This window comes from Grampus griseus (assembly GCF_964374135.1).
Source record: "Grampus griseus genome assembly, chromosome: 6".
NCBI lineage: Eukaryota > Metazoa > Chordata > Mammalia > Artiodactyla > Delphinidae > Grampus > Grampus griseus.
This window is the reverse complement of record NC_139000.1, coordinates 101,023,072-101,049,491: the sequence shown is the minus strand read 5'-3', so window position 1 is coordinate 101,049,491 and position 26,420 is coordinate 101,023,072. Positions and strand designations below refer to the sequence as shown.

The following is a 26,420-nucleotide window of genomic DNA, read 5'->3' as shown; positions in this document are numbered from 1 at the left end:
GACTTTAGGATACCTCATTTGGTGCACAGAGAGAGTCAGATAATATTAGCTGGAAAAGAAATAGGGGAATGAGCATTCTGTGAGAGAAAACTATGTGAGAAAAGCCATGGATATGTAGAAAATCATATGTGTGTAGAACTACAATATGTTCTCCATGACTTTAACATAACATAAAAAGTAATAGGTATACGGCATAAAGCTTTTGAGATATTCAGGGGGCCAAGTTATGGAGAGACAAATGTTAAAGGGCTTAAGGAAAATGGTACCTATCTGAGAAATATTTAGCTCATAAAATTGTCACACTTGCTAATTGATCGGATGTAACAACTAAGGAAGATAGAAAAATCTGGAATGAGTTCTAAGGGGCAGTTTGAGCAACTGTATGAATCTTATAGATGACATCTTCCCATTTGGTCAGTTGATCAGACTGTTTTAGTTATAACCATTAAAGGCAGGATATATATCTCCTGGTGTATCTTTCAAGAGCACAGCACCTTGGAGATAATAGATGTTCAAAAATATTCACATTCAATGAAAAGAAGTTTGTAAACTGAACTGTCTGCCTGAGATACTAATGCTGTTTGTTAAATAGTTGAATATCAGTCTATAAATTAAAACTGTGGAAATAATAGTGAAGAGATTGTTTACTTGATGCATCTGGAGGGAATGAGGAATGACATATCATGTACCCTTATGAACACAATATCCAAGGATTTACTAAACATAGGACTTAATTTATGATCACAAAACTAAGAAATCATGACCAACGTCTTGACCACAGAGAATTTTGTTCCAATAAAAGTTAACAACATTCTGAAATGTTTCATAATAAAGTATACTTGATGACTGGGGAAGATGTTTAAACAGTGTCTAACTAGAAATGAAAATAGAACAGCAACATGGATAAAAATTACAATAATCCCTTAAAATGTGAATATTTTACATACATTCTTTTATTTGGTAATCGTAATAGATCTAAGTAGTCAGTTCAAAGATTGTGATTCCCGTTTTATAGATGACTCAAAGAGACTTACTTCAAATCATCCAGAAGGTCTGTAATATATGTCTCCTAAGTCACTGACATAGGAGAAGAGTTGCTTGATATGAGAACTAAAGTATTTCAAATATCTTATTGTGGGAGGGATCCATGATGGCTTCAATCGCTTCAAGGAAGAAGCCTATTCTAAGAATATGAGAGGATAGGAATTAGTGGGTTGGCTGAGAGGTTTGAGATGAGAAGAGAGGGTTTAGAATAATTAAATGTATATATATGTATAAAGGAATCACTTTGCTGTACAGCAGAAATTAACACAACATTGTAAATCAACTATACTTTAATAAGAATAAATAAATAAGTACTCAGAATAATTATTCAAAACAATGGAAGGGGAGCTGACTAAGGAAAGGTAAAAAGATTGTTTAGTTAGTATTAATGAAACAACTAAGGTTATAAATCACAGAAAGAGTTAGATGTACAAGAGTTTCATATTAGACAATAGATTAGGTACCTAAGTTATCTGAAATGATAGTAAGGCTTGATACCACTAGAGTTAAAGTATTGCCTTGCAGTAAGATCCAAGAACTATAATGTTAGTATGCTTCTGGGTCTTTAAATATTAAAAGTTCTAAAGTTATAGCAGACTTTATTGATACAGGGAAGTACCACGTGCACTACTAAAGGTCATTCTAAGGGTAGTAACATGTAAATCTTAAATCTCAGTGGCTATACACAACATATAGTTCACTTAAAATCCAATCAGCAGCAAGGGGCTCTGCTCCACACAGTCATTCGGAGACACTGGATGATGGAGGCTCCGCCATTTTCAACACGTAACTTTCAGTGTTACCATGGACATCAACATCCATCTGAAAGATGGAGGAAGAGAAAGAGTGGAGCATTTATGGAGCTAGGCTTGGAAGTAACATCGCATCTTTGGAAATCCATTGGCCAGAACTTACAGGGTCACATTTAATTGTAAGGGAGGCTGGGACAATAGTCCAGCTACACGATTCCAGAGGAAAGGGAAATGGGTTTGGTGAACAGCTACATCACACAGCTTTAATGTATATTTGTTAGCTATCATCAAGTTGTTAGATGTCAAAGATAAGTAAAAATAGAAGGTGACAGCTGAGCAACATGAAACTTAATGGAAGTAAAAGTGAAAATGCAATCGTTTAAAAGCCATCTTTGGTGAACTAGCAGTTTTCCCAATTAATGTGGGAAATATGTTGGAAATATCCCTAAAATGCATGCAAGATAACGAGGTCATTGAATGGAGAGTGGGATTTCAGTTATGACAGATGGTAAAGAGATTGAAGATAAGGGGTATGTATATTTTCAGGTGAATAAAGTAAAAGGAATGAGAGAGGGTTCAGTTGGGTTTGCTCATTCATTCAACAAATATTTAGAATTGCTTATGTTCCAGGCTTTGTATAAGGGTTTTGGGAGGTGAGATTCAACAGTATAATTGTGAGGAAAATTACACTGAACAGTAAGTGGAATGGTGCATGAGGGAAAAGAAAATACAGAATTAGGTAAGAGAAGAGTATTTTGGGTATCAACCAAAGAAAACTGCCAACTGTTGCAGACTAGGTTGTATCAGACCAGTCCTCCACTAGTAATATGTTCATGAGCTAGAGAAAAAAATGTATAAAACCTATTAAAACGAGTTTGAGAATAGCCAAATAATAAGTCTTGGAATTAGGTAAATTGATCTTTTCACTTCTTCCTTTTCAGTATTGTTTTAGCTATACTAATTTCTATGCCTTTCCCTATAAATTTTAGAGTTATCTTGTCTGTATATAGAAAAAATCCTCATGAGATTTTGATAGGAATTGTGTTGAACCCATGTATCAATTTGCAAAGAATTGACATGTTACTATACTAAGCCTCCCTAACCATGAATATGGGAGGTCTCCCCATTTATTTAAATCTTCTTTGATGTACTTCATCAGCATATAAATCCTATATATGTTTGTTAGACTTACACACATGTTTAATTTTTTAAGAAACTGCAAATGGATTGTAGTTTTAGTTTAAGCTTTCTTGTTTTCATTAGTAATATAGAGAAATAAAACTTATTTTTATCTCGTATCCTGCAACCTCGTGAAACTTACTTATTCTAGGATTGTTTTGTAGATTCCTTGAGATTTTCTATATAGACCATCATGTCATCTGCAAATAAAGTTTTATTTTATCTTTTCTGATCTGATTCTTTCCCCCTTACTTGCCTTGTAGCACTGGCTAGCACTTCTATTACACTGATGAATAAGAGTGACAAGAGCAGATAGCCTCACCTTGTTCCCAGTTTTAGGAGAAAACGCTGAGTTTTTCATCATTAAATACAATTAAATGTAATATTATATAATTAAATATTAAAAATTGTTAGAAGTTCTTTAACAAATTAAGGAAATTCCCTTCTATTCCTTTTTACTGAGGGTTTAATCATGCACTACAGTTGAATTTTGTTAAATTTTTCCTTCATTGATTGATATCATCATTTGATGTTTCTTATTTAGTCTATTAATGTGATTTTTAAATACTGGCTTTTGTTTCCAGCATGTTAATAGTTGCTCTTTCATGCATCTTTTTAATGACTGGTTTAAAATCTTTGTCAGATGATTCTATAATCTCTGTCATCTCAGTGTTTTCATCTATACTGGCTGATTTTTGTTTTTGTTTTTTAATCACTTAATTTGAGATACCCACTGTTCTTGGTATAATGAGTAATTTCTTACTAAAACTTGGGCTTTGGAGATATTATGCTCTGAAACTCTAAATATTACTTAAACTTTCTGTTTTAGCTGACTTCTTCTAACACCTCTCTGGCAGGAGAAGGGGGACACTGCCTCATTACTACCTACTGCAGGTAGAAATCCACATTCTCCACTCTAACTCAACTGACACCTAAAGGTGGGAATGCTTCTTATCATTCCTGGGTAGGAGAGGGGGTTCTGGCTCCCCACTAGGTTTCCACTGACACTACCCTCTCTGGAGAGGTAGGAGCACCTTGTTACTGCTCCCCACATGGTCTCCATTGACACCTCGGTTAGGGAAGGTGGCCTTGTTACACCCGGGAGGTGATGAAAATCTTGACTCTCCACTAAGCTTCCTCTGACAACCCTGCATCAGTGAGTGGGGAGGGAGCCCTTCATTTTCCCCAGGTAGGGGTAGAAATCAAGGCTCTCTACCTCATTTCCACTGAGACCAAGGGGAGTGGACTGTCATGATCATTACCGCCTGGTGAGAATGAAAAAAGCGCAGGCCTCCAGTTAGCCTTGTCTGACATCACCCCAGTATGGTGGTCAAAGGGTTCATTCAGCTTTTGCTGATGTAGTTGGAGTGTAGCCATAAATATTTGTGTAGTGTTTGGCCGAAGTAGAGCATTTAAAATTTTCTGTGTTGCTAACCTGTCTTATTCCTGGTTGTTTGACTAAAATGAACAGACTTCTGTTGAGGATTTTCTTGTCTGTGTCCATTGACATTTCCAAATTGATGGCTTCTTCAGATACAGTCTGGGTGAAAGAAAACCCAGGGAACTCACCATTATGTCCTTACTTGCAGCCCAAGGTCCTAGATGTTCTGTCTTCTCTCCACCTTTGAGTCTTATTATGTTTATTTTATATATATTCCACATACAGTTTTTAGTTGTACTTCATGTGAGAAGTAGGGAAAAGTACACCTACTCTGTCTTCCAAATTAAATTGTTTTTAAAGGAATTTTTCTGTTTTATCTAAGTTGCTGAATTTTTACTGTAAAGTTTTCATACTACTTTGTTATTATCCTTTTAACATCTAAAGGGTCTGTTGTGATGGAATCACTCTGATTCTTGATATTAGTAATTTCTGCTTTCTCTTTATACTTGATATGTTTGGTAAAAGTTTATCAAACCTTTACCAAATTTCTCTTTTCAAATCAAATTATTCCTTTGTTCATTTCTTTATTATATTTTGTGTGCCATTTCATTTTTTCTTATATTTTTGAAGATTTTTTTGATGTGGACTATTTTTAAAGTCTTTATTGAATTTGTTACGGTATTGCTTCTGTTCTATGTTTTGATTTTTTGGCCATGAGGCATGTGGGATCTTAGCTCCCCAACCAGGGATTGAACCCGCACTGCCTACATTGGAAGGCAAAGTCTTAACCATTGGACCACCAGGGAAGTCCCTCATTTTTTCTTAATTTTTATAAGTTTAATTTTAATTAATTTATTTTCTTTTTAATTTTTTATTATTTGAATCATTGATTTTAAATTTCTAACATAAGCATTGGGAAGCTATACATTTCTCAGCACTATCCACTATTTCTTTTATTTGAAAGAGATAAAAACATCAGTTAAAAATATCTCCTAATTTTATTTTTGTTATTAATTTATGAGATTTTGAAGGATGCTGCCTAATTGCAAAATATTTGGAGCTTTCCAATATATCTCATTTTAATGAAATTCTAATATATTACTGTTGTGTTCTGAGAAAATTTTTGTAACATTACAGTCTTTTGAAATATATGAGACATTCATCAACATATTAGTGAAAAATCCATGTTCTCTTAAAAATCATGTATTTTCTGTGGTTATGAATATAATACTGTACTCATTATTAATTAGGTCATACTAGTTGTCTAGTTGGTAGTGTTGTTCAAGTCTTCTATAACTGTACTGTTAAAATTTTCCAGGTTGTTCCATCAATGCCTGAAAGAGGTATTTTAAATCACCTACCATAATTGTGGATTTACCTATTTCTACCTTAATGCTTTTTAGTTTGTGTTTTGTGTATTTTTGTTTGTTTGTTTTGTGGTACGCGGGCCTCTCACTGTTGTGGCCTCTCCCGTTGCGGAGCACAGGCTCCGGACATGCAGGCTCGGCAGCCATGGCTCATGGGCCCAGCCGCTCTGTGGCATGTGGGATCTTCCCGGACCGGGGCACGAACCCATGTCCCCTGCATCGGCAGGCAGACTCTCAACCACTGTGCCACCAGGGAAGCCCCATGTTTCGTGTATTTTTAAGCTTTATTACTTGGTGCACAACATTTGAGATTATTATGTGTTTGTGATGAATGTCCCTTTTTATTTCCAGCTGTATTTCCTGTATAAAATTTATTTTGTCTGATATGTATATAGCCACACTGCCTTTCTTAAAGAGTGTTTACATGATATGTGTTTTTACAGTCAGTTCTACTTTACAGTACTATTGAGTATATGTCTCTCTGGATGTAAATCAAATTTTAAACTTTTTCTGGAAATATTTTCTCTACTTCGTTTCTTTAATTTACTGATTTGTTCTTCAATTCCATACATTCCACAATTTATTCTATTTTATTCTGTATTTCAAGTATGAAGTTTTTCATGCCTAATATTTTTCCTTATTTTTTAAAAATCTTTTCTTGTTTTATATTTGGAGTAACTTCTCTTATGCCTATTAATATGTTTATTGTTATTTTTGGACCCTCTCTTCTAATATATCTGCTTAGGCTGCTTTATTTTAGGTGTTTTGCCCATTTTCATTTTAGGTATTGTTATTTTTGGGGGGAGAATATGATTTTTTTCTGTTTCCTTTCTCTTTTTTTTTAATTTAATTTTATTTATTTTTTTATACAGCAGGCTATTAGTCATCAATTTTATACACATCAGTGTATCTATATCAATCCTAATCTCCCAGTTCATCACACCACTATCCCCATCCCCCCGCGGCTTTCCCCTCTTGGTGTCCATACGTTTGTTCTCTATGTCTGTGTCTCAACTTCTGCCCTGCAAAGCGGATCATCTGTACCATTTTTCTAGGTTCCACATACATGCGTTAATATACGATATTTGTTTTTCTCTTTCTGACATACTTCACTCTGTATGACAGTCTCTAGATCCATCCACATCTCAACATATGACCCAATTTCGTTCCTTTTTATGGCTGAGTAATATTCCATTGTATATATGTACCACATCTTCTTTATCCATTCATCTGTCGATGGGCATTGAGGTTGCTACCAGGACCTGGCTATTGTAAATAGTGCTGCAATGAACATTGGGGTGCATGTGTCTTTTTGAATTATGGTTTTCTGTGGGTATATGCCCAGTAGTGGGATTGCTGGATCATATGGAAATTCTATTTTTAGTTTTTTAAAGAACCTCCATTCTGTTCTCCACAGTGGCTGTATCAATTTACATTCCCACCAGCAGTGCAGGAGACTCCCCTTTTCTCCACACCCTCTCCAGCATTTGTTGTTTGTACATTTTCTTATGATGCCCATTCTAACTGGTGTGAGGTGATACCTCATTGTAGTTTTGATTTGCATTTCTCTAATAACTAGTGATGTTGAGCAGCTTTTCATGTGCTTCTTGGACATCTGTAAGTCTTCTTTGGAGAAATGTCTATTTAGGTCTTCTGCCCATTTTTGGATTGGATTGTTTGTTTCTTTAATATTGAGCTGCATGAGCTGTTTATATATTTGGAGATTAATCTTTTGTCCGTTGATTCATTTGCAAACATTTTCTCCCATTCTGAGGGTTGTCTTTTCATCTTGTTTATGCTTTCCTTTGCTGTGCAAAAGCTTTTAAGTTTCATTAGGTCCCATTTGCTTATTTCTGTTTTTATTTCCATTACTCTAGGAGGTGGATCAAAAAAGATCTTGCTGTGATTTATGTCAAATAATGTTCTTCCTATGTTTTCCTCTAAGAGTTTTATAGTGCCCAGTATAAAATTTAGGTCTCGAATCCATTTTGAGTTTATTTTTGTGTATGGGGTTAGGGAGGGTTCTAATTTCATTCTTTTATATGTAGCTGTCCATTTTTCCCAGCACCACTTATTGAAAAGACTGTATTTTCTCCATTGTATATCCTTCACTCCTTTGTCACATTAGTTGACCATAGGTGCATGGGTTTATCTCTGGGCTTTCTATCTTGTTCCATTGATCTATGTTTCTGTTTTTGTGCCAGTAGAATATTGTCTTGATTACTGTAGCTTTGTAGTATAGTCTGAAATCAGGGAGTCTGATTCCTCCAGCTCCATTTTTTTCCCTCAAAACGGCTTTGGCTATTTGGGGTCTTTTATGTCTCCATACAAATTTTAAGAGTTTTTGCTCTAGTTCTGTAAAAAGTGCCATTGGTAACTTGATAGGGATTGCATTGAATCTGTAGATTGCTTTGGGTAGTATAATCATTTTTCACAATATTGATTCTTCCAATCCAAGAACATGGTATATCTCTCCATCTGTTGGTATCATCTTTTAATTTCTTTCATCATTCTTATAATTTTCTGCATACAGGTCTTTTGTCTCCCTAGGTAGGTTTATTCCTAGGTATTTTATTCTTTCTGTTGCTATGGTAAATGGGAGTGTTTCCTTAATTTCTCTTTCAGATTTTTCATCATTAGTATATAGGAATCAAGAGATTTCTGTGCATTAATTTTGTATCCTGAAACTTTACCAGATTCATTGATTAGCTCTAGTAGTTTTCTGGTGGCATTTTTAGGATTCTCTATGTATAGTACCATGTCATCTGCAAACAGTGACAGTTTTACTTCTTCTTTTCCAATTTGTATTCCTTTTATTTCTTTTTCTTCTCTGATTGCCATGGCTAGGACTTCCAAAGCTATTTTGAATAATAGTGGTGAGAGTGGACATCCTTTTCTTGTTCCTGATCTTAGAGGAAATGCTTCCATTTTTTCACCATTGAGAATGATGTTTGCTGTTGGTTTGTCACATATGGCCTTTATTATGTTGAGGTAGGTTCCCTCTATGCCCACTTTCTGGAGAGTTTTTATTGTAAATGCGTGTTGAATTTTGTCGAAGCTTTTTCTGCATCTATTGAGGTCATCATATGGTTTTTATTCTTCAGTTTATTAATATGGTGTATCACATCAATTGATTTGTGTATATTGAAGAATCCTTGCATCCCTGGGATAAATCCCACTTGATCATGGAGTATGATCCTTTTAATTTGTTGCTGGATTCTGTTTGCTAGTATTTTGTTGAGGATTTTTGCATCTATATTCATCAGTGCTATTGGTCTGTAATTTTCTGTTTTTGTAGTATCTTCGTCTGGTTTTGGTATCAGCGTGTTGGTGGCCTCATAGAACGAGTTTGGGAGGTTTCCTTCCTCTGCAGTTTTTTGGAAGAGTTTGAGAAGGATGGGTGTTAGCTCTTCTCTAAATGTTTGATAGAATTCAACTGTGAAGCCATCTGGTCCTGGACTTTTGTTTTTTGGAAGATTTTTAATCACAGTTTCAATTTCAGTGCTTGTGATTGGTCTGTTCATATTTTCTATTTCTTCCTGGTTCAGTCTTGGAAGGTTATACCTTTCTAAGAATTTGTCTGTTTCTTCCAGGTTGTCTATTTTATTGGCATAGAGTTGCTTGTAGTAGTCTCTTAGGATGCTTTGTATTTCTGTGGTGTCTGTTGTAACTTTTCCTTTTTCAATTCTAATTTTATTGATTTGAGTCCTCTCCCTCTTTTTCCTGATGAGTCTAGCTAATGCTTTATCAACTTTATCTTTTCAAAGAACCAGCTTTTAGTTTTATTGATCTTTGCTATTGTTTTCTTTGTTTCTACTTCATTTATTTCTGCTCTGATCTTTATGATTTCTTTCCTTCCAGTAACTTTGGGTTTTGTTTGTTTTTCTTTCTCTAGTTACTTTAAGTGTAAGGTTAGATTGTTTATTTGAGATTTTTCTTGTTTCTTTAGGTAGGCTTGTATAGCTATAAACTTCCCTCTTAGAACTGTTTTTGCTGCATCCCATAGGTTTTGGATCATTGTGTTTTCATTGTCATTTGTCTCTAGGTATTTTTTGATTTCCTCTTTGATTTCTTCAGTGATCTCTTGGTTATTTAGTAACGTATTGTTTAGCCTCCATGTGTTTGTGTTTTTTACTTTTTTTTCCCTTTAATTCATTTCTGATCTCATAGTGTTGTTGTCCGAAAAGATGCTTGATATGATTTCAGTTTTCTTAAATTTACTGAGGCTAGATTTGTGAACCAAGGTGTGATCTCTCCTGGAGAATGTTCCATGCACACTTGAGAAGAAAGTGTAATCTGCTGTTTTTGGATGGAATGTCCTATAAATGTCAATTAAATCTGTCTATTGTGTCATTTAAAGCTTCTGTTTCCTTACTTATTTTCATTTTGGATGATCTGTCCCTTGGTGTAAGTGAGGTGTTAAAGTCCCCTACTATTATTGTGTTACTGTCCATTTCCTCTTTTATAGCTGTTAACAGTTGTCTGATGTATTGAGGTGCTCCTTGTTGGGTGCATATATATTTTCAATTATTATATCTTCTTCTTGGACTGAACCCTTGATCATAATGTAGTGTCCTTCCTTGTCTCTTGTAACATTCTTTATTTTAAAGTCTGTTTTATCTGATTTGAGTATTGCTACTCCAGCTTTCTTTTGATTTCCATTTGCATGGAATATCTTTGTCCATCCCCTCACTTTCAGTCTGTATGTGTCCCTAGGTCTGAAGTGGGTCTCTTGTAGACAGCATATAGATGGGTCTTGTTTTTGTATCCATTCAGCAAGCCTGTGTCTTTTGGTTGGAGCATTTAATCCATTCACGTTTAAGGTAATTATCTATATGTATGTTCCTATGACCATTTTCTTAATTGTTTTCATAGGTCCTTTTCTTCTCTTGGGTTTCCCACTTAGAGAATTTCCTTTAGCATTTGTTGTAGAGCTGGTTTGGTGGTGCTGAATTCTCTTAGCTTTTGCTTGTCTGTAAAGCTTTTGATTTCTCCATCAAATCTGAATGAGATCCTTGCCGGTAGAGTAATCTTGGTTGTAGGTTCTACCCTTTCATCACTTTAAGTATAGCATGCCACTCCCTTCTTGCTTGTAGAGTTTCTGCTGAGAAATCAGCTGTTAACCTTATGTGAGTTCCCTTGTATGTTATTTGTCATTTTTCCCTTGCTGCTTTCAATAATTTTTCTTTGTGTTTAATTTTTGCCAATTTGATTACTATATGTCTCGGCATGTTTCTCCTTGGGTTTATCCTGTATGGGACTCGCTGCGCTTCCTGGACTTTGGTGGCTATTTCCTTTCCCATGTTAGGGAAGTTTTCGACTATAATGTCTTCAAATAGTTTCTCTGGTCCTTTCTCTCTCTCTTCTCCTTCTGGGACCCCTATAATGTGAATGTTGCTGTGTTTAATGTCCCAGAAATGAATGTTGTCTTCATTTCTATTCATTCTTTTTTCTTTATTCTGTCCCACAACAGTAAATTCCACCATTCTGTCTTCCAGTTCCCTTATCCGTTCTGCTGCCTCAGTTATTCTGCTATTGATTCCTTCTAGTGTATTTTTCATTTCCGTTATTGTATTGTTCATCTCTGTTTGTTTGTTCTTTAATTCTTCTATGTCTTTGTTAAACGTTTCTTGCATCTTCTCGATCTTTGCCTCCATTCTTTTTCTGAGGTCCTGGATCCTCTTCACTATCATTTTTCTGAATTCTTTTTCTGGACTGTTGCCTATCTCCACTTCATTTAGTTGTTCTTCTGGGGTTATATCTTGTTCACTCATCTGGTACATAGTCCTCTGCCTTTTCATCTTGTCTAACTTTCTGTGAATGTGCTTTTTGTTCCTCAGGCTGCAGGATTGTAGTTCTTGCTTCTGCTCTCTACCCTCTGGTGGATGAGGCTATCTAAGAGCCTTTTGCAAGTTTCCTGATGGGAGGGACTGGTGGTGGGTAGAGCTGTGTGTTGCTCTGGTGGGCAGAGCTCAGTAAAACTTTAATCCACTTGACTGCTGATGGGTGGTGCTGGGTTCCCTCCCTGTTGGTGGTTTGGCCTGAGGTAACCCAACACTGGATCCTACCTGGGCTCTTTGGTGGGGCTAATGACAGACTCTGGGAGGGCTCACGCCTAGAAACCCTTCCCACAACCTCCGCCGCCAGTGCCCCCATTCCCACGGCGAGCCACAGCCACCCCCCGCCTTCGCAGGAGACCCTCCAACACCAGCAGGTGGGTCTGGTACAGTCTCCCCTGGGGTCACTGCTCCTTCCCCTGGGTCCTGATGTGCACACTACTTTGTGTGCCCTCCAAGAGTGGAGTCTCTGTAAGTCTGATTCTCTAGGAATTCCTCCTCCCATTGCCGGACCCCCAAGTTGGGAAGCCTGACATGGGGCTCAGAACCTTCACTACAGTGGGTGGACTTCTGTGGTATAAGTGTTCTCCAGTCTTTGAGTCACCCACCCAGCAGTTATGAGATTTGGTTTTACTATGATTGCGCCCCTCCTACCATCTCATTGTGGCTTCTCCTTTGTCTTTGGATGTGGGGTATCTTTTTTGGTGAGTTCCAGTGTCTTCCTGTCGATGATTGTCCAGCAGCTAGTTGTGATTCTGGTGTTCTCACAGGAGGGAGTGAGAGCATGTCCTTCTACTCCGCCATCTTGGTTCCTCTTCTCTTTTGAGTTTTTATGTAAACAACTTTTGGCAGTAGCCTTTTAAAAGCCTGCTAGTGTTGGAGGGCCTCCTGCAGAGGCGGGGGTTGGCCCTGTCCCACCGTGAGGACAAGGACACCGGCAGCAGAAGCCCCAGGAAGCACTCCCTGGCATGAGCCCCTCCAGAGTCTGCATGCATTTGCTTTTTATTCTCTTGTTTTTCCTTTCTTGCCTTCTTTTGGGTATTCAAATTTTTTTAGTGTCACATTTTAGTCCCTGTATTTGGATTTTTGGCTATATCTCTTTGTAATAGTTTTTTAGATTTTTTTCTTGTTTGATGCAGACCTTTATATAATTACATTAGTCTTAGCTTGTTAATTATATTGTCCACATCACCTATATATTCTTCTTAATTTTTTATCTGTTTGAACTATTCATAATCAAAAGGAAGATGTTGAGATCGCTTACAATTAAGGCAAGTTTATCACTTTCTCCTTGTGGTTCTAGAAATTTATTAGGTGTTCAGATGCATAAAATACTACATTTTACTTTGTACCTTTTAAAATTATACAATAACTCTCTTTGTTCTCTACCCTCTCTATCCCTAATAATGCTTTTTTGCCATAAAGTATATATTCTCTGATAATTAGATACCCCAGGTTTCTTTTTACTTATATTTGCCTGATATTTCTATTCCTATCTTTTCACTTTACATGAAATTATATTTTAGATGTGTCACTTGTAAACTATGCATATCTGCATTTTATTTTTATTCAGTGCATCAATCTTTGTCTCTTAACTTGTAAGTTTAGTTTAATTATATTTATTGTTACTATTGGTATTTTTTGTCCTTGTTTTCATCTTTTCAAATTATTTCTTACTTTTTAAATAGTTGGTAACTATTTCTCCCCCCAAATAAGACAAGAATTCACCTCGCTTTCTTATTCCTTGCTCTTCCCCAAGTCTTACATTTTATTGATATCATCTAGACTTATACTGTCCAAAAAGTAGTCACTAGCCACATGTGTCTATTAAGATTAACATTAATTAAAATTAAATACAATTTAAACATTCAGTCCCTAAGTCATAGAAGCCATATCTCAAACATTCAATAGCCATGTGGCTAGTGGCTACCATTTACAGGGTGAAGATGTAGAATACTTCCATCATAACAAAGTTTTCTTGAATAGAATTGATCCAGACTTTCCAATCAGGGCAATTATGGATATACTTTGGGGGAGGGGGGCTATAACTATTTTGTTTTAGGATACATACATTTTATCAAGATGTTTAATCATCTCTGCTTCATATATTTCTTGTGGTGTACTCTGGATTTTTTTTTGGTCTCATTTATTAATTTATCCAAAAGGCTTTTCAAGTGGGTCTTTGTGTAGTCAATTTCTGTAACCCCTGATGCTTGAGAATATTGTTGAATCAACTCCTTATAATTAAATAGAGTTTGGTTGGGTATAAAATCCTAGTTCTAAGTTTTTTCCTTCAAAACTTTAAAATTGCTATTGTATTTCCTTCATGAATCTATTACAGCTGTTGGAAAATGTGAGGTCAATGAAAATCTTTTTATTTTTTTTCTGTGTGATATGCTATTTCTCTTGGAATCACTGGATTTTTTTCTTTGTTTTGATATTCCTAAATTTGTCATAAATTTGCTAAGGGCAAGATTTTTTTTTTTAAATGTTTTGTTTCCCTTTCCCCTTTGACTCTCCATGGCTTTTCTCATATGGTGCTCTTTTCTCTTTCTTAAGTCTGGAAAATTCATCTCCATTATTCAAATATTTACTTATCTCCCCTTTTTTGAGATATCATTTTTCTGGGATTTCTATTATTTGGACTTTAGCATTTTTACTTCTACCCTCCATAATTTTTGGCTCTCCTTTTTTTAAAAAAAATTCTTCGTAATTTTTTTGGTTATTTCTGGAAAAAACTTTTTATTTGGTCTCTGCAGTTTACTGATTTGTTCCTCAATTCTATCTATTCTATTATTTATTCTATTTTATTCTGTATATTTCAACTATTAAGTTTTCTTATGTCTCATATTTTCCCTTGGTTCCTTTCTTTATGTTTTCTTGTTTTAGTTTCATATTTGAACTATCTTCCTTTACTCCTATGTTTATTATTATTTTTGTCTCCTCTCTTCTAATATTTCTGCCTAGGTTGGAATCTGTAATCCAACATATTGCTTGTCTTTGGAAATGTTTGTTTCCCTAATGTGTTATTTTTGGGTCAGCTACCTCATTTTTACACAGCACTATTGCTTATTCTACTAAGACATGCATATAGAGAAGGACAGCCTCAGATATTGTTAGCTAGAAAAGCGAGAAAGTGGGAAGTTGATGCATCTCTCACAAGGTGGAAAACCTCAAATACAAGGAAACAAGTCAATTACTCCCCACCCACAGACAGCTCTCAGACCTTCACCGTTTGCCCCTAGAGAAATAGCATTAGTAAGATAAACTCTTTAGATGTTACTTCCTTTGTCAGTTTAGAGCAGGTGAGGTGAGAAAGCAACTGTGAAGGATTAGTTAGTCTCATTTCCTCTGGAATCATACTGCTCAGGGTTTCTCTATTGCCCTGATTTTATTCCTGAGTCCACCAGGACTAATCCCAGTTGGAGCAGATATAATACACAACACTGTGTATTCAAGGCAAATCTGGCAAACAGCCAGAGAAGCTCAATACCTTCTGTTCCTCTTTTACCCTCTCACAGATTTCCAAGCTGCCTCCTGTTCCAAGCCAAAGCAGCACACAGAAATCTAAAAACAAATCCACCCCCACTCCCACATTATCTGGGGAGGTCTTCCAGCTTCCTTAAGTTCTCCTGGGACTAAAGAAATAGCCAGATGTGCCACATCAGCTTATTTCCTTGAAATGACTGGATGATTTTTAAATGTAAACAAGATATGCATGTTTTCTTTCCTCACTAAATTTACCTAGAATTAGATCATTCAGCTGAATGGGTCCTTTAAAACCCCTTTCTAATTACAAAACCTATTTCTATCAGCCTAGCTTCCTTTTTCCCTCTTTACTTCTCCACTTTGTGTTTTAAGAAGAAAGCAGAAGTCTAAACCAAACAGCTCGTGTATCTTTAGTTGTGAGACCCACCTGTTGCTAATGGAGGTATTATTTGATGTCATCTGAGTCACCGCATGGAAGATTTACCATCTCAAGAGATATTAGAAGGACTCAAATATAAGTTTTATTATGACATTATCTTCAGTTGCAACAAAATAAAAGGTTCCTGGATCAGTTCCAAAGGGTATGTTTGGCAAATAAGCATATGAAAACACTCAACATCATATATCATGAGGAATTGCAAATTAAGGCAACAATAAGATACCACTACACACCTGCTAGAAAGGCCAAAATCCAGAGCACTGACAGTATCAAATGCTGGGGAGGATGCAGAGCAACAGGAACACTCATTCTTTGCTGGTGGGAAAGCAAAATGTTTCAGCCACTTTGGAAGACAATTTGGAGTAACCCTACAATCCAGCAATCACAGGACCTTGTTGGTTATCTATTTTATATGTAACAATATGTGTGTATATATATATATATATATATATATAATATAATATGTATATTTTAATCCCTAACTCCTAATTTATCCCTCTCCCTGCTTTTCCACTTTGGAAAACCCTTTGTTTTCTAGGTCTGTGAGTCTGTTTTTATTTTGTAAATAAATTCAGTTGTATCATTTTTTTAGATTCCACATATAAGTGATATCATATGATATTTGTCTTTGTCTGACTTACTTCACCTAATATGATAATCTCTAGGTCCATCCATATTGCTGCAAGTACTCTTAAAACAGGTTAAAATATCTATTTCACTTGTTCGGTGATGATATATTAGTGTGAGAAAGATCAATTATCTGATTTCTCAATTCATGGTTTACAGCTTAGTTTGAAATAATTACTCCATTACTGTGACAAGTAATGGATTAAAGTCACTGGTGAAAAGGTTGGGTCGATGAGCTGAATTAAGCCTACACATTCCTCCCTTTTGGGGTTCTTTTCCTACTGGGTGTGAGTATAGCGTGGGTTAGGGCAAGTAGTCAAGAATCTGTATCTGTGAAATACCTGGGGGATACCAGTGTGAGAGCCCAGGAAAAAGGCAAAGTCAGGTTCTCAAGTTTGATCCAATAACGATACCACCATGAAAACTCTCAGAAACAGGAAGAGCTGTGCTCCTTCTGATTTTTATGTATTTGTTTGGTTGGCTTTCTCTGTTTATGTAGTTTTATTATCCTTGTTGCTAGTATGTTTGTTTTTATTTTATGGGTGCTATCCATCTCCTATCAATCCTGTTTACTTCTCTTGTTTGTTTACTATTTTGTCTTCAGATAGTTTGGAGTAAAACTTAGAGCTCATACTTATCAAACTTGTAGGGCTGTATGTTTTATATTTCACTGGTCTCATCTTACCCATGGCTTTATGGTTTCTGGAACTTTCTTGCTTTCTTGTTTTCTAATTCTCTTAACTGTTTCTCTTCCTTTTGTTATACTTTTTGAAACCTCCACAATTTGTGTGTGCACAGTGTGTGTGTATGCTTAATGAAGGGTGGTGTATGTAAATATATAAAGAGACTCCTTAAAAAAATAAACAAAACGCTTCATTTCAGGCTAACCTCGATAAACCTGATGAACCATGACTTCATACATGCTATTGTTGAATCTCATTATCTCCCCAGAATGCTCCCTTCTTCTTGTTTCCTTTATAGGCCTGACAAACCTGCTATTTTAAGGTTTAAGTGGCACCTCCCTGAGAAATTTCTCATGCCCTCCTTTGATAAATATTTCCCCCATGCTCCCTTGTGCTGTTATTTTAGCAATAAATTTATTTCTGTATTTATTTACGCCAGTCTTTAGAATGAGGCTGTGTGTCCCAGGACATCAGGGAAAGAGGTTAATCTTTCTATCCCAAAGGTCAACATAGTAAATTAACATTTTTTTAACATCTTTATTGGGGTATAACTGCTTTACAATGGTGTGTTAGTTTCTGCTTTATAACAAAGTGAATCAGTTATACATATACATATGTTCCCACATCTCTTCCCTCTTGCGTCTCCCTCCCTCCCACCCTCCCTATCCCACCCCTCTAGGTGGTCACAAAGCACCGAGCCCGATATCCCTGTGCCATGCGGCTGCTTCCCACTAGCTATCTACCTTACGTTTGTTAGTGTATATATGTCCATGCCTCTCTCTCGCCATTTTTGCAAATGTTTGCATTAAAGAACAAAAGAAAACAACCAGGTAAGTGTAAGTTGCATAATGCTAAATCCAGAGTCTTGACCAAAGACTTTTGTTAAGGACTTTTTGAGTACTTACCATTTTCCAGGCTCTGTGCTATCAATAGCAGCAAGAATGGGGAGAAAAATTAAAAGTTATTTTCAGAAGGAGTGGACAGCCAAGGGGCATAAAGTTTGACACCAACATCAGATAAATTTTCACTGGTAACACTGTAGAAAGGAAATTATAGCTGGAGATAAAGGGGAATTTCTCTACTTAGTACTATAATGTTAAATGTGCCTTTCTGTTCAAAATAGTTTTGCTGCAGACAGTGTGGTTGTGTAGAAGGAACTAAAAACTTGGAGTCAGAATAGTTGGGTTTGAGACCCTATTTCAACACATCCTAGCTGAATAATCTAGAGAAAAATAACCTACTCTCATTTTTATCTCTGTTTTCTCATCTGTAAAATGAGGACACTGTTGTAAGGATTAAGCGAAGACATACATGCACACACATACACACAGGCTTGCATAAATCATATGGTACTCTACAGTTGTAAACTTTTATCATTACCCTATGATATTCTAACTTTTAAAAAAAATCATCAAATTTACAATCAGTTGTGATTTCATTTTTTTCTAATAGTTTTGTGGATTCAGCGCTTGTTGATTTCCCTCAAATATCAATTCCAGGTCATTTTACATGGCAGCCCCAAATCTAGAACAGTGTTTGATTTGACCCAGAAGTTCTGGCTGAGATTTAGACTTAATGGAAGGGGCGGAATTGCCTCCAGCTGTTTTAAGGAGAAAATAAATATATTAAAATGATATTAGGCTCTTAAGCCTTTTAAAGGAATGACATTCTGATATATTCTACAATGTGGATGAACCTTGAAAACATTGTGCTAAGTGAAATAAACCAGTTACATGAAAGAAAAAAAATACTGTATAATCCCACTTATTAGGGTACCTAGAATTGGCAAATTCATATGGACAGAAGGTGAAGAAAGGTTATCAAGGCCTGGGGGAAGTAGTAATGGGAAGTATTTAACGGGTACAGAATTTCTGTTTGGGATGATGACCAAGTTTTGAAAATGGATAATGGTGATGGGTACACAGCCTTGTGAATGTACTTATGCCACTGAATTGTAAACTTAAAATTGGTTAAAATGGTAAAATTTTTATCTATATTTTCAGAAAAACAGCCAGGTTTAAGAAAATGGGCAAAGGAGCCTAACAGACATTTTTCCAAAGAAGACAGACAACAGGTATGTAAAAAAGTGCTCAACCTCCTTGATCATCAGGGAAATGCAAATCAAAACCACAGTGAAATATCACCTCACACTTGTTAGGATGGCTAGTGTCAAGAAGGCCAGAGATCAGAAGAGTTGGCAAAGGTGTGGAGAAAAGGGAAACTTTGTGCACTGTTCGTGGGAGTGTTAATTGGTACAGCTGCTATGGAAAACATATGAAGATTCCTCCAAAAAATTTAAAATGGAACCACCATATGATTCAACAATTCCACCTCTGGGTATTTATATAAAAAAATTAAAATTAGGGTCTCAGAGAGTTATCTGCAATCCCATGTTCATTGCAGCACTCTTCATAATACCCCAAATGTGGAAACAATGTAACATCAATGAATGAATGAGTTTTTAAAATGTGGTATATATGTAATAAGGAATATTATTTGGCCTTTAAAAAGGAAGGAAATCCTGTCATATGCAACAACATGGGTGAACCTGTAGGACATTATGCTAAATGAAATAAGTGAATTATAGGAGGACAAATATTGCATGATTCCATTTATATGAGATGTCTGAAATAGGCAAACTCTTGGAAGCAAAGAACAGAATTGTGGTTGCCAGAGGCTGGGAGGGGAAAATGGGGAGTTGCCAATCAATGGGTATAAAATTTCAATTATGCAAGATGAATAAGAACTGGAGAGCTGCTGCCTAATATTGTACTTACAGGTAACAATACTTTGATGTACATTTAAGTATCTGTTAAGAGGACAGATGTCATGTCAAATGTTCTTACCACAATACATTTTTAAAAATTAATTTTATAAAAAAGAGTATGGACTTCAACACCAGGTGTGAGAGAGAAAAGAGTTAAATTTTAACAAGGAGATACTTTCATAGTAAACAGCATACCATAATTTTCTTCTGCTTAGGAACTTAGTTTCCATAACAATATTACTTATTTAGCAGATTAAGAATAGTAATATTGTATTAGTGTTGAGCAGAATAGCAGACTGTCCAGGGCTAATTGCTAAGCGATGTCTAAAGTTGTCATTGGCAAGGGAAGGTCTTTTTCTGGAAGCGATCTATAGCGGTGATGGTGAAGTGGAACATGTGCCCTAATAATAGGAGCAGCTACTTTATTAGTCAGGATGGCTTCTGTCACAAATAAGAGCACGTTTAACTTGAAATGGCTTAAACAATAAGAAGATTTTCTTGGTCATGCAACAGAAGTCCCAAGAAAGTACACGGTGATGCAGGCAGTTACTAATCTACCAGTTCATGACATCATTAAAAGACCAGGTTTTATTCTTTTCATTTTTCTGCTCTATCTTATTCAGTATATATCAGCCATGCCCTCATAATCACAACAACATGGCTGCAACAGTACCAGATAGGATATCCAAATAGCCAGAAGGGACAAGGATATCTTTCCTAGAAATTCCCCAGCATATCTCCTGTCTTGCCCATTGGCAAAAAAGGGGGGGGATGGGGGTAGGGTGGGTTAATACACTTACCTCTAAATCAATCAATCAACCACTGGTAAAGGAAATGAGATTATTATGATTGACTTAGAGTGATGATAGAAATGTATCCAGGAGATGGAGTTAGGATTGTCTTTTTTTGTTTAATTAATTTTCTATTTTATATTGGAGTATAGTTGATTTACAATGTTGTGTTAGTTTCAGGTGTACAGCAAAGTGTTTAGTTATACATATTCATTTATCTATTCTTTTTCAGATTCTTTTCCCATATAGGTTATTACAGAGATTATCTCTTCATGCATGCATGAAAATGGAAATGCATATGGAAAACTGAACAAAATTTGGCTTCTGAAAAGCAAGAAAGGAGTTTTTGGTAAGGCAACCTACAATGTTTGTTCCATCACCAGTCAGCTAAGCTGATGGTTGCTGTGGGCAATGTGATTCCAGTGTTGACAAACCATTTGATTACTTTTAAAATGCTGGAGATCTGGATGTTTATGCAGGATCTCCCAAGTTTTAAATATTGGCAATACATTCAAAACATGAAAAAATACTTTTTGGCCAAAATCATTGAGGCCAAATAAAATAAATCTGCAGTCCAGACACATCCTGCTGGTCAGCAGTTTACAACTTCTGGTTTACGTTATTAATTTATTTAACTAAAACTTAGTTAGAAAGTACTACTAAGTTTCTACTAAAACTACTTAGAAAGTAATGTTCACTTTAAGCTTACCAGTAACTGAATTATACAAATTTCTATGAAAAAACAATTTAATTAATAAAGTCTTAATCAGTTGTAGTAAACTTCCAATGACACAGCTAATAAGAATTCGAGAAGATAATGTAGGGTAGGAAGAAGACATGATATAAACCAGAGAATGTCTGTATAATTTTCTTTGTAACTGAGGGTTCTAATTTGACAGTTTCAGGGTTAAAACAGTTAAGCTATTGCTAGTCATCCAATGAGGAGTATACAATTTTCTCCCATCCTTCCCAGTTTCCTGTGATTTCTTGTTTTTTGTTTTCATTTCATTAGAGGGTGAATTAATTCCTACTGAATGAGGAAATCAAGGTGCTCAAAACCCTTTAACAAATATTAGTCAACATCACAGTAAAAAAGCAGGGGTGGGAAAGGTTAGGAAATTCACCTAATTAGAGATTTCAGCTTTGTAACTTTCTTTAGAGCCATCCTCTTTCCCGTGAGTATAGAGAACAGAAAATTTTAATTCATACAAATATTATCAAGAGTATGTCTCTCTTGAAAGTTTTATGTCTTCAAAGTATAATCAAGAAATAGTAACGTCCTTGAGTGTCAAGAGCAATATTAGTACATTTCTCTTCCATCCAGATGGTCCAGTCTTCTAAGTTGATCATTTACCCACCAATCCTTGTTTAGCTGTTACTTCAGACTTCTGGATTGGAGCCCTAAAAAAAGACAGAACTCTTAAATAATGAACTTTCCCTAAAAACTTAGATATTACATAATTTTGAACTATTAAGAAATTAAAATGATTTATCTGTAGTCACTCTTGCTATTCTGTAGCTTGATACTTCACAGTGAAGGAGTGGAAACATAAGAGGGTAGAGAAAGGAGAGAAAAACATCACAACTGGGATTCAACTATCCACCTGGCCACTTATCAGTTGTAGAGGGTGGGGCATCAGGAGAAGAATTATGCCATGCTGAGTAATTTTTCTGTGGAGAATTTTCTCCCTCTCACTATCCCTGGGTAATTTTTCTGAGAAAACAAAGAATATTGGGGTCATCATCACTTTCTAGCAAAGACCCTTACGTCTTCTTTCTCTTGGTTTTTGTCCAAGCTCAGAAGGAAGACATATACTAGAACCCAAAATATACTCATATAGACACGGTCCTTAGTGAGCATCTTCTAGGAAGACATGGTTAGCACTTCTGTCCTTGATTCTAGGAGGGCTACAAGATTAGAATAGTTTGGTTATCGATCTCTTACTTTAAGTGCAGACATTGGCTTATCCTTGAAAACAGCAGAGGAAAGTCCTTTTATGTCTTTATGCTATATTAGGGACAAAAATAATGGGAGGGCGTTAGAAATGTTGTGCAGTTCCCATCTTTGCTATTTCTTATTTATTTCCTCATTATTACTTACTTATTTCCTTATTTAAATCCTTCCTACCTCCTTGTCACTTATTTTAACTTCCACCCAACCCTCAGGGTCCAGTACAAATTCCAACCACTTAGTCAATGGACCTTCCTCTTACTTTCCCATTCCTACCCCATTCATTGTCCCCTCGCCATACTTCTCTCAGTAGTATTGCCTGCTTTGGCACACGTAATATATGAGGAGTTAAGTGCTCCATATGCATATGATTTGTTTTCCTACCAAAAATGTAAAAATTATTGAAAAAAAGGACCTTAAGTTTTAATTCCTTCTCATGTACTCACAACAAAGTACCAAGTATGAGGGGAGTATGTTCAGGATCCACTTGAGCGAATGACTCTACCTGTTGCTTCATGAGTGCTTGGCCTTTATTCTGGGTGTGCCTTCATGTGCTCCGTTTTTCATACCCTTCCTCCTCTAGAACACTGTGAATAATATAGACCTTATTCTGTCTAGAATAAACAAGTACAGTCTAATTTATAATACAATTTTGTATCCTCCAAAAAGAGCGTCTAGAAACTAACCTGTGAAGGAGACAGTTCAACTTCTGCAGCAGAACCATTTATCATTTCTTAACAATCATGTAACAGTAGAACTATTTTTAACAGTAAAAAAATTAATAGCCATTCTAATTTGTAGATAGTGAGTAGGCCTTCTTTCTCAGATATTCCTATGGGCTATGATATCTCAGGTTAGCTTAGCGTATCCTGAAAGGGAACCCAGAGATCTGAAGACACCCTTCACATTGGGCACCAGAGACATTTAAAACACCACCAGTGACCATCTGATACTTACAAGGAAAGAGAATGACACAGATGTAGGAATCAGCGGTGGAGAAAAATCTGGCTTCGTAATTAGCTAGTAAGAAGGTAAAAAAAAAAAAATTAAAAAATGGGGCCTCGAAAACAGGTGTGCTTAACGGAAAGGCTTAAATCACTTTCAGAAACGGAGAACTAGGAATCTTCTAAACCTGTACATTTAATTGCTTTCACTAAGGGGCGCACATGCAGTTCAGAAACAAGCTCAATGCCAACAGACATATGATGAAGATGGCATTCTATGAAGCAGATCGGTTCTCTTCTTCAATGAATTAGCTTTTCAGACCCAGTAACTCAGGTTGAAGGGTTAAATTTAGTAGTATAATGGAAAGGCAAGCTCGTATTTCGTCTTTTCAAAACGTTTTGCAGAAGAATCCATATTTTCTATGAATATTCACACATATCTGAACATTCTCCTGAAGAAATAATTGGGCATTGTGGGTTATGTCTTTCACTAGCGTTCCCCTGAGGTTAGATTGGAAGGGATTTTTAAGAGACGTTACCAACTCACAACAGAAGCTGGAGGCGCATCCTCCTCTGCCAGAAGATCAGGTGTGTCAAGCTTCATCTAAAAAGAAAAAAATAAAATTTTAAAATGGGTTTATATGAAATCATGTGTGTGAAAACTTTGAAAATTGTAAAGCACTATAGAATTTAAAGAATGCTTCATTCAATAAAAATAAATTTTAAAAAATGATCAGTGTCCTAATTTCAGCTTCCAAATAAGCAGCCCTTTCTGATGTGAGCTCAGAACTAAGATGACACTAAGAGATTGGATGGAAAATCACAGGCCCAGCTGCTGCATTCTGCTGTGTACAGAGCTATCAGAGATGGGTAAGTTTCCATCAAAAACATTATTACCAATGTCATTGTCATTAGGCAATTGCCACTTAAATTTTTAAACTTGCAGGACACAACTAGGGCATTAAGGATTATACATATTACAGGTGTTGTCATACAAGTATACATATTATTGTCATTATTGGGATATTGCAAAAGGAATAAGGAATCAACCTAGAATCCCACAGAGAGAAAAGGAGAGAGAGCTGGCATCTGCCCTCCCCTTTCTCTTTATTCTCTTTGCATTTTGTGAACCCCAGCAAAGCAGCCCCTGAATTGTAGAGAGACTCTTTTGCATGGAACAAAAGGCAAAGGTGAACTTTCTGAATGTGTAATTCAGAGCCCACAGTCCTTGCTACATACTAACTAGTGAGATGGATTTGTAAAACACTGCTGAGTAGAAATGACAGCTAGCTGGTCAGGACAAGAGTGAGAGAATCACAAACTGGGACCCAGGGCAAACACAGTACAGACTACGGTTCACCTCTTGGGGTTGAACAGCCTTCGCCGTCTGTGGTTTCCTCTTCTGCTTGTGTGGCCCGGTGTCAGTGGTAGACAGTGGCCTGCATGTGAAAGCGTATCATATAAACTGACTTAGAAATTCCTTCCCCGTGAGAGGGAGATTCAAGAGAAGTCTGCTAGTGTCCTCTGCCCATTGTTTCATACTTGGTAGTTGACTGGGTTTTCATCTGCTCCCTAGGGCATCCTGCAGGTTTCCTTGTCTTGTAATTAATAATCATTACCACTAATTTTCTTTTCCATTCTTTCTCTACCAATCCCTGAAACCTAATAATGAAGATGCTGAATCCAACTTTTATCTAAATTATGCCATTTACTTAAAGATTTGTTTTATTCATTCAGTATTTATTAAAAGCCCATTCTGGGTGAATAAATCAATTTTTAAAAAATGCTAGAAAGAGACTGTAGTGTCAAGATTATCTTTGAAAGACTGACTGACTGATCTATGTGCAAACCTAGACTCCATTACTTACTTTGTAAGACTCTGAACATGTTAGTTTATCTCCCTGAGCTTCTGTTTCCACATCAGTAAAAAAGTGAAGTGCCTGGCCTTGCAGGACTGTTGTGAGGATCAATCTATAACACCTTTTCATCTATAAAATGGGAATAATAGTAACTATTATTTCCTTATGAAGATTAAATGACACACGTAAAAGGGCTAAGCAGAGTGCTTGTCATAAAGCTATGAGCGATACATTTTAGATACTGTATTTGGATAATGAGCATAAACATCTTTAATAATGAGAGTTATTATTAATTATAAACGGTGATTAATAGAAGAGAAAAAGGAGATCTTACTGTGAAGAATTTCCCAATAAAAAGAATAACTAGCCTCTGGTCCAAGAAAAATGTATCTGTACTTATTTCTGAGTATTTGAAGTAAACTAAAATTAAATTGGATAATTTGGGTCCTTACATTTAAAGTGAATTAAAGGCCAAAAACGTCCCCAAGGCAAGATAATGCCTACCTCCGGACTTCCTTCCGCTTTCCTCTGGTGCTTTGGTATCGGGTTACTATAGCAACCACCACAAATATGACAGCCACAGGGAACAGCACCTCAACCACGATGGAGAAATCTGCAGCCAGGAGAACGAGGGCCTCGTGAGAATAGGGGAAATTCACAAGTATACATCACACTGGTCCTTATTTCTTTATTTTATTTTTTTTGCGGCATGCGGGCCTCTCACTGCTGTGGCCTCTCCCGCTGTGGAGCACAGGCTCTGGACACGCAGGCTCAGCGGCCATGGCTCACGGGCCCAGCCGCTCCGCGGCATGTGGGATCTTCCCGGACCGGGGCACGAACCCGTGTCCCCTGCATTGGCAGGTGGACTCTCAACCACTGCGCCACCAGGGAAGCCCCCTTATTTATTTATCACAAACTCCGCCTACCTTTTCCCCAAAGGACATGCAGTCCCTGGAACATCTCTCATAGCCAGTAAAATGAAAATATATTTTGATAATGATTATTGTAATATTATTTAGATAGAAGAAATTAAGAGGATGTCTAGGGAGAACATTTTACATGAGATAGGTAAAGCATCATACTACTGGGAATTCTTAGAAGGGATGATGTTTGTAATAAATTGAAAACAAAGGGCTGAAAGAATATGAAGTAAGGAGGATGCGGAAGAGGAGGGAAACATTGTTAAAATTCAGCCTTGGAATAAAACCAGTGAAAAGAATCTGAAGACTTGAAATCATATTCCTCTTAGTAGCAAGTAAGAAGCTGAGACGTGAAAAAGAGAATTGATGGATAACTGATAAGTGATAGAT

At 36.4% G+C, this 26,420-nt stretch overlaps 1 protein-coding gene across 1 annotated transcript in view; it reads right to left on the bottom strand.

Moving 5' to 3' along the window:
* Positions 1-1,785: 1,785 nt before the first annotated feature.
* Positions 1,786-26,420, bottom strand: part of ADAM28 (ADAM metallopeptidase domain 28) — a gene marked incomplete at both ends in the record, with an annotated part of 77,564 nt that continues 52,929 nt past the window's right edge. Inside the window, 5 exons of the mRNA XM_082656930.1 lie at positions 1,786-1,866; positions 23,265-23,327; positions 23,799-23,855; positions 24,612-24,690; positions 25,615-25,723. Coding sequence (XP_082513056.1) covers positions 1,786-1,866; positions 23,265-23,327; positions 23,799-23,855; positions 24,612-24,690; positions 25,615-25,723 — 389 coding nt within the window. The remainder of the gene's footprint in view (positions 1,867-23,264; positions 23,328-23,798; positions 23,856-24,611; positions 24,691-25,614; positions 25,724-26,420) is intronic.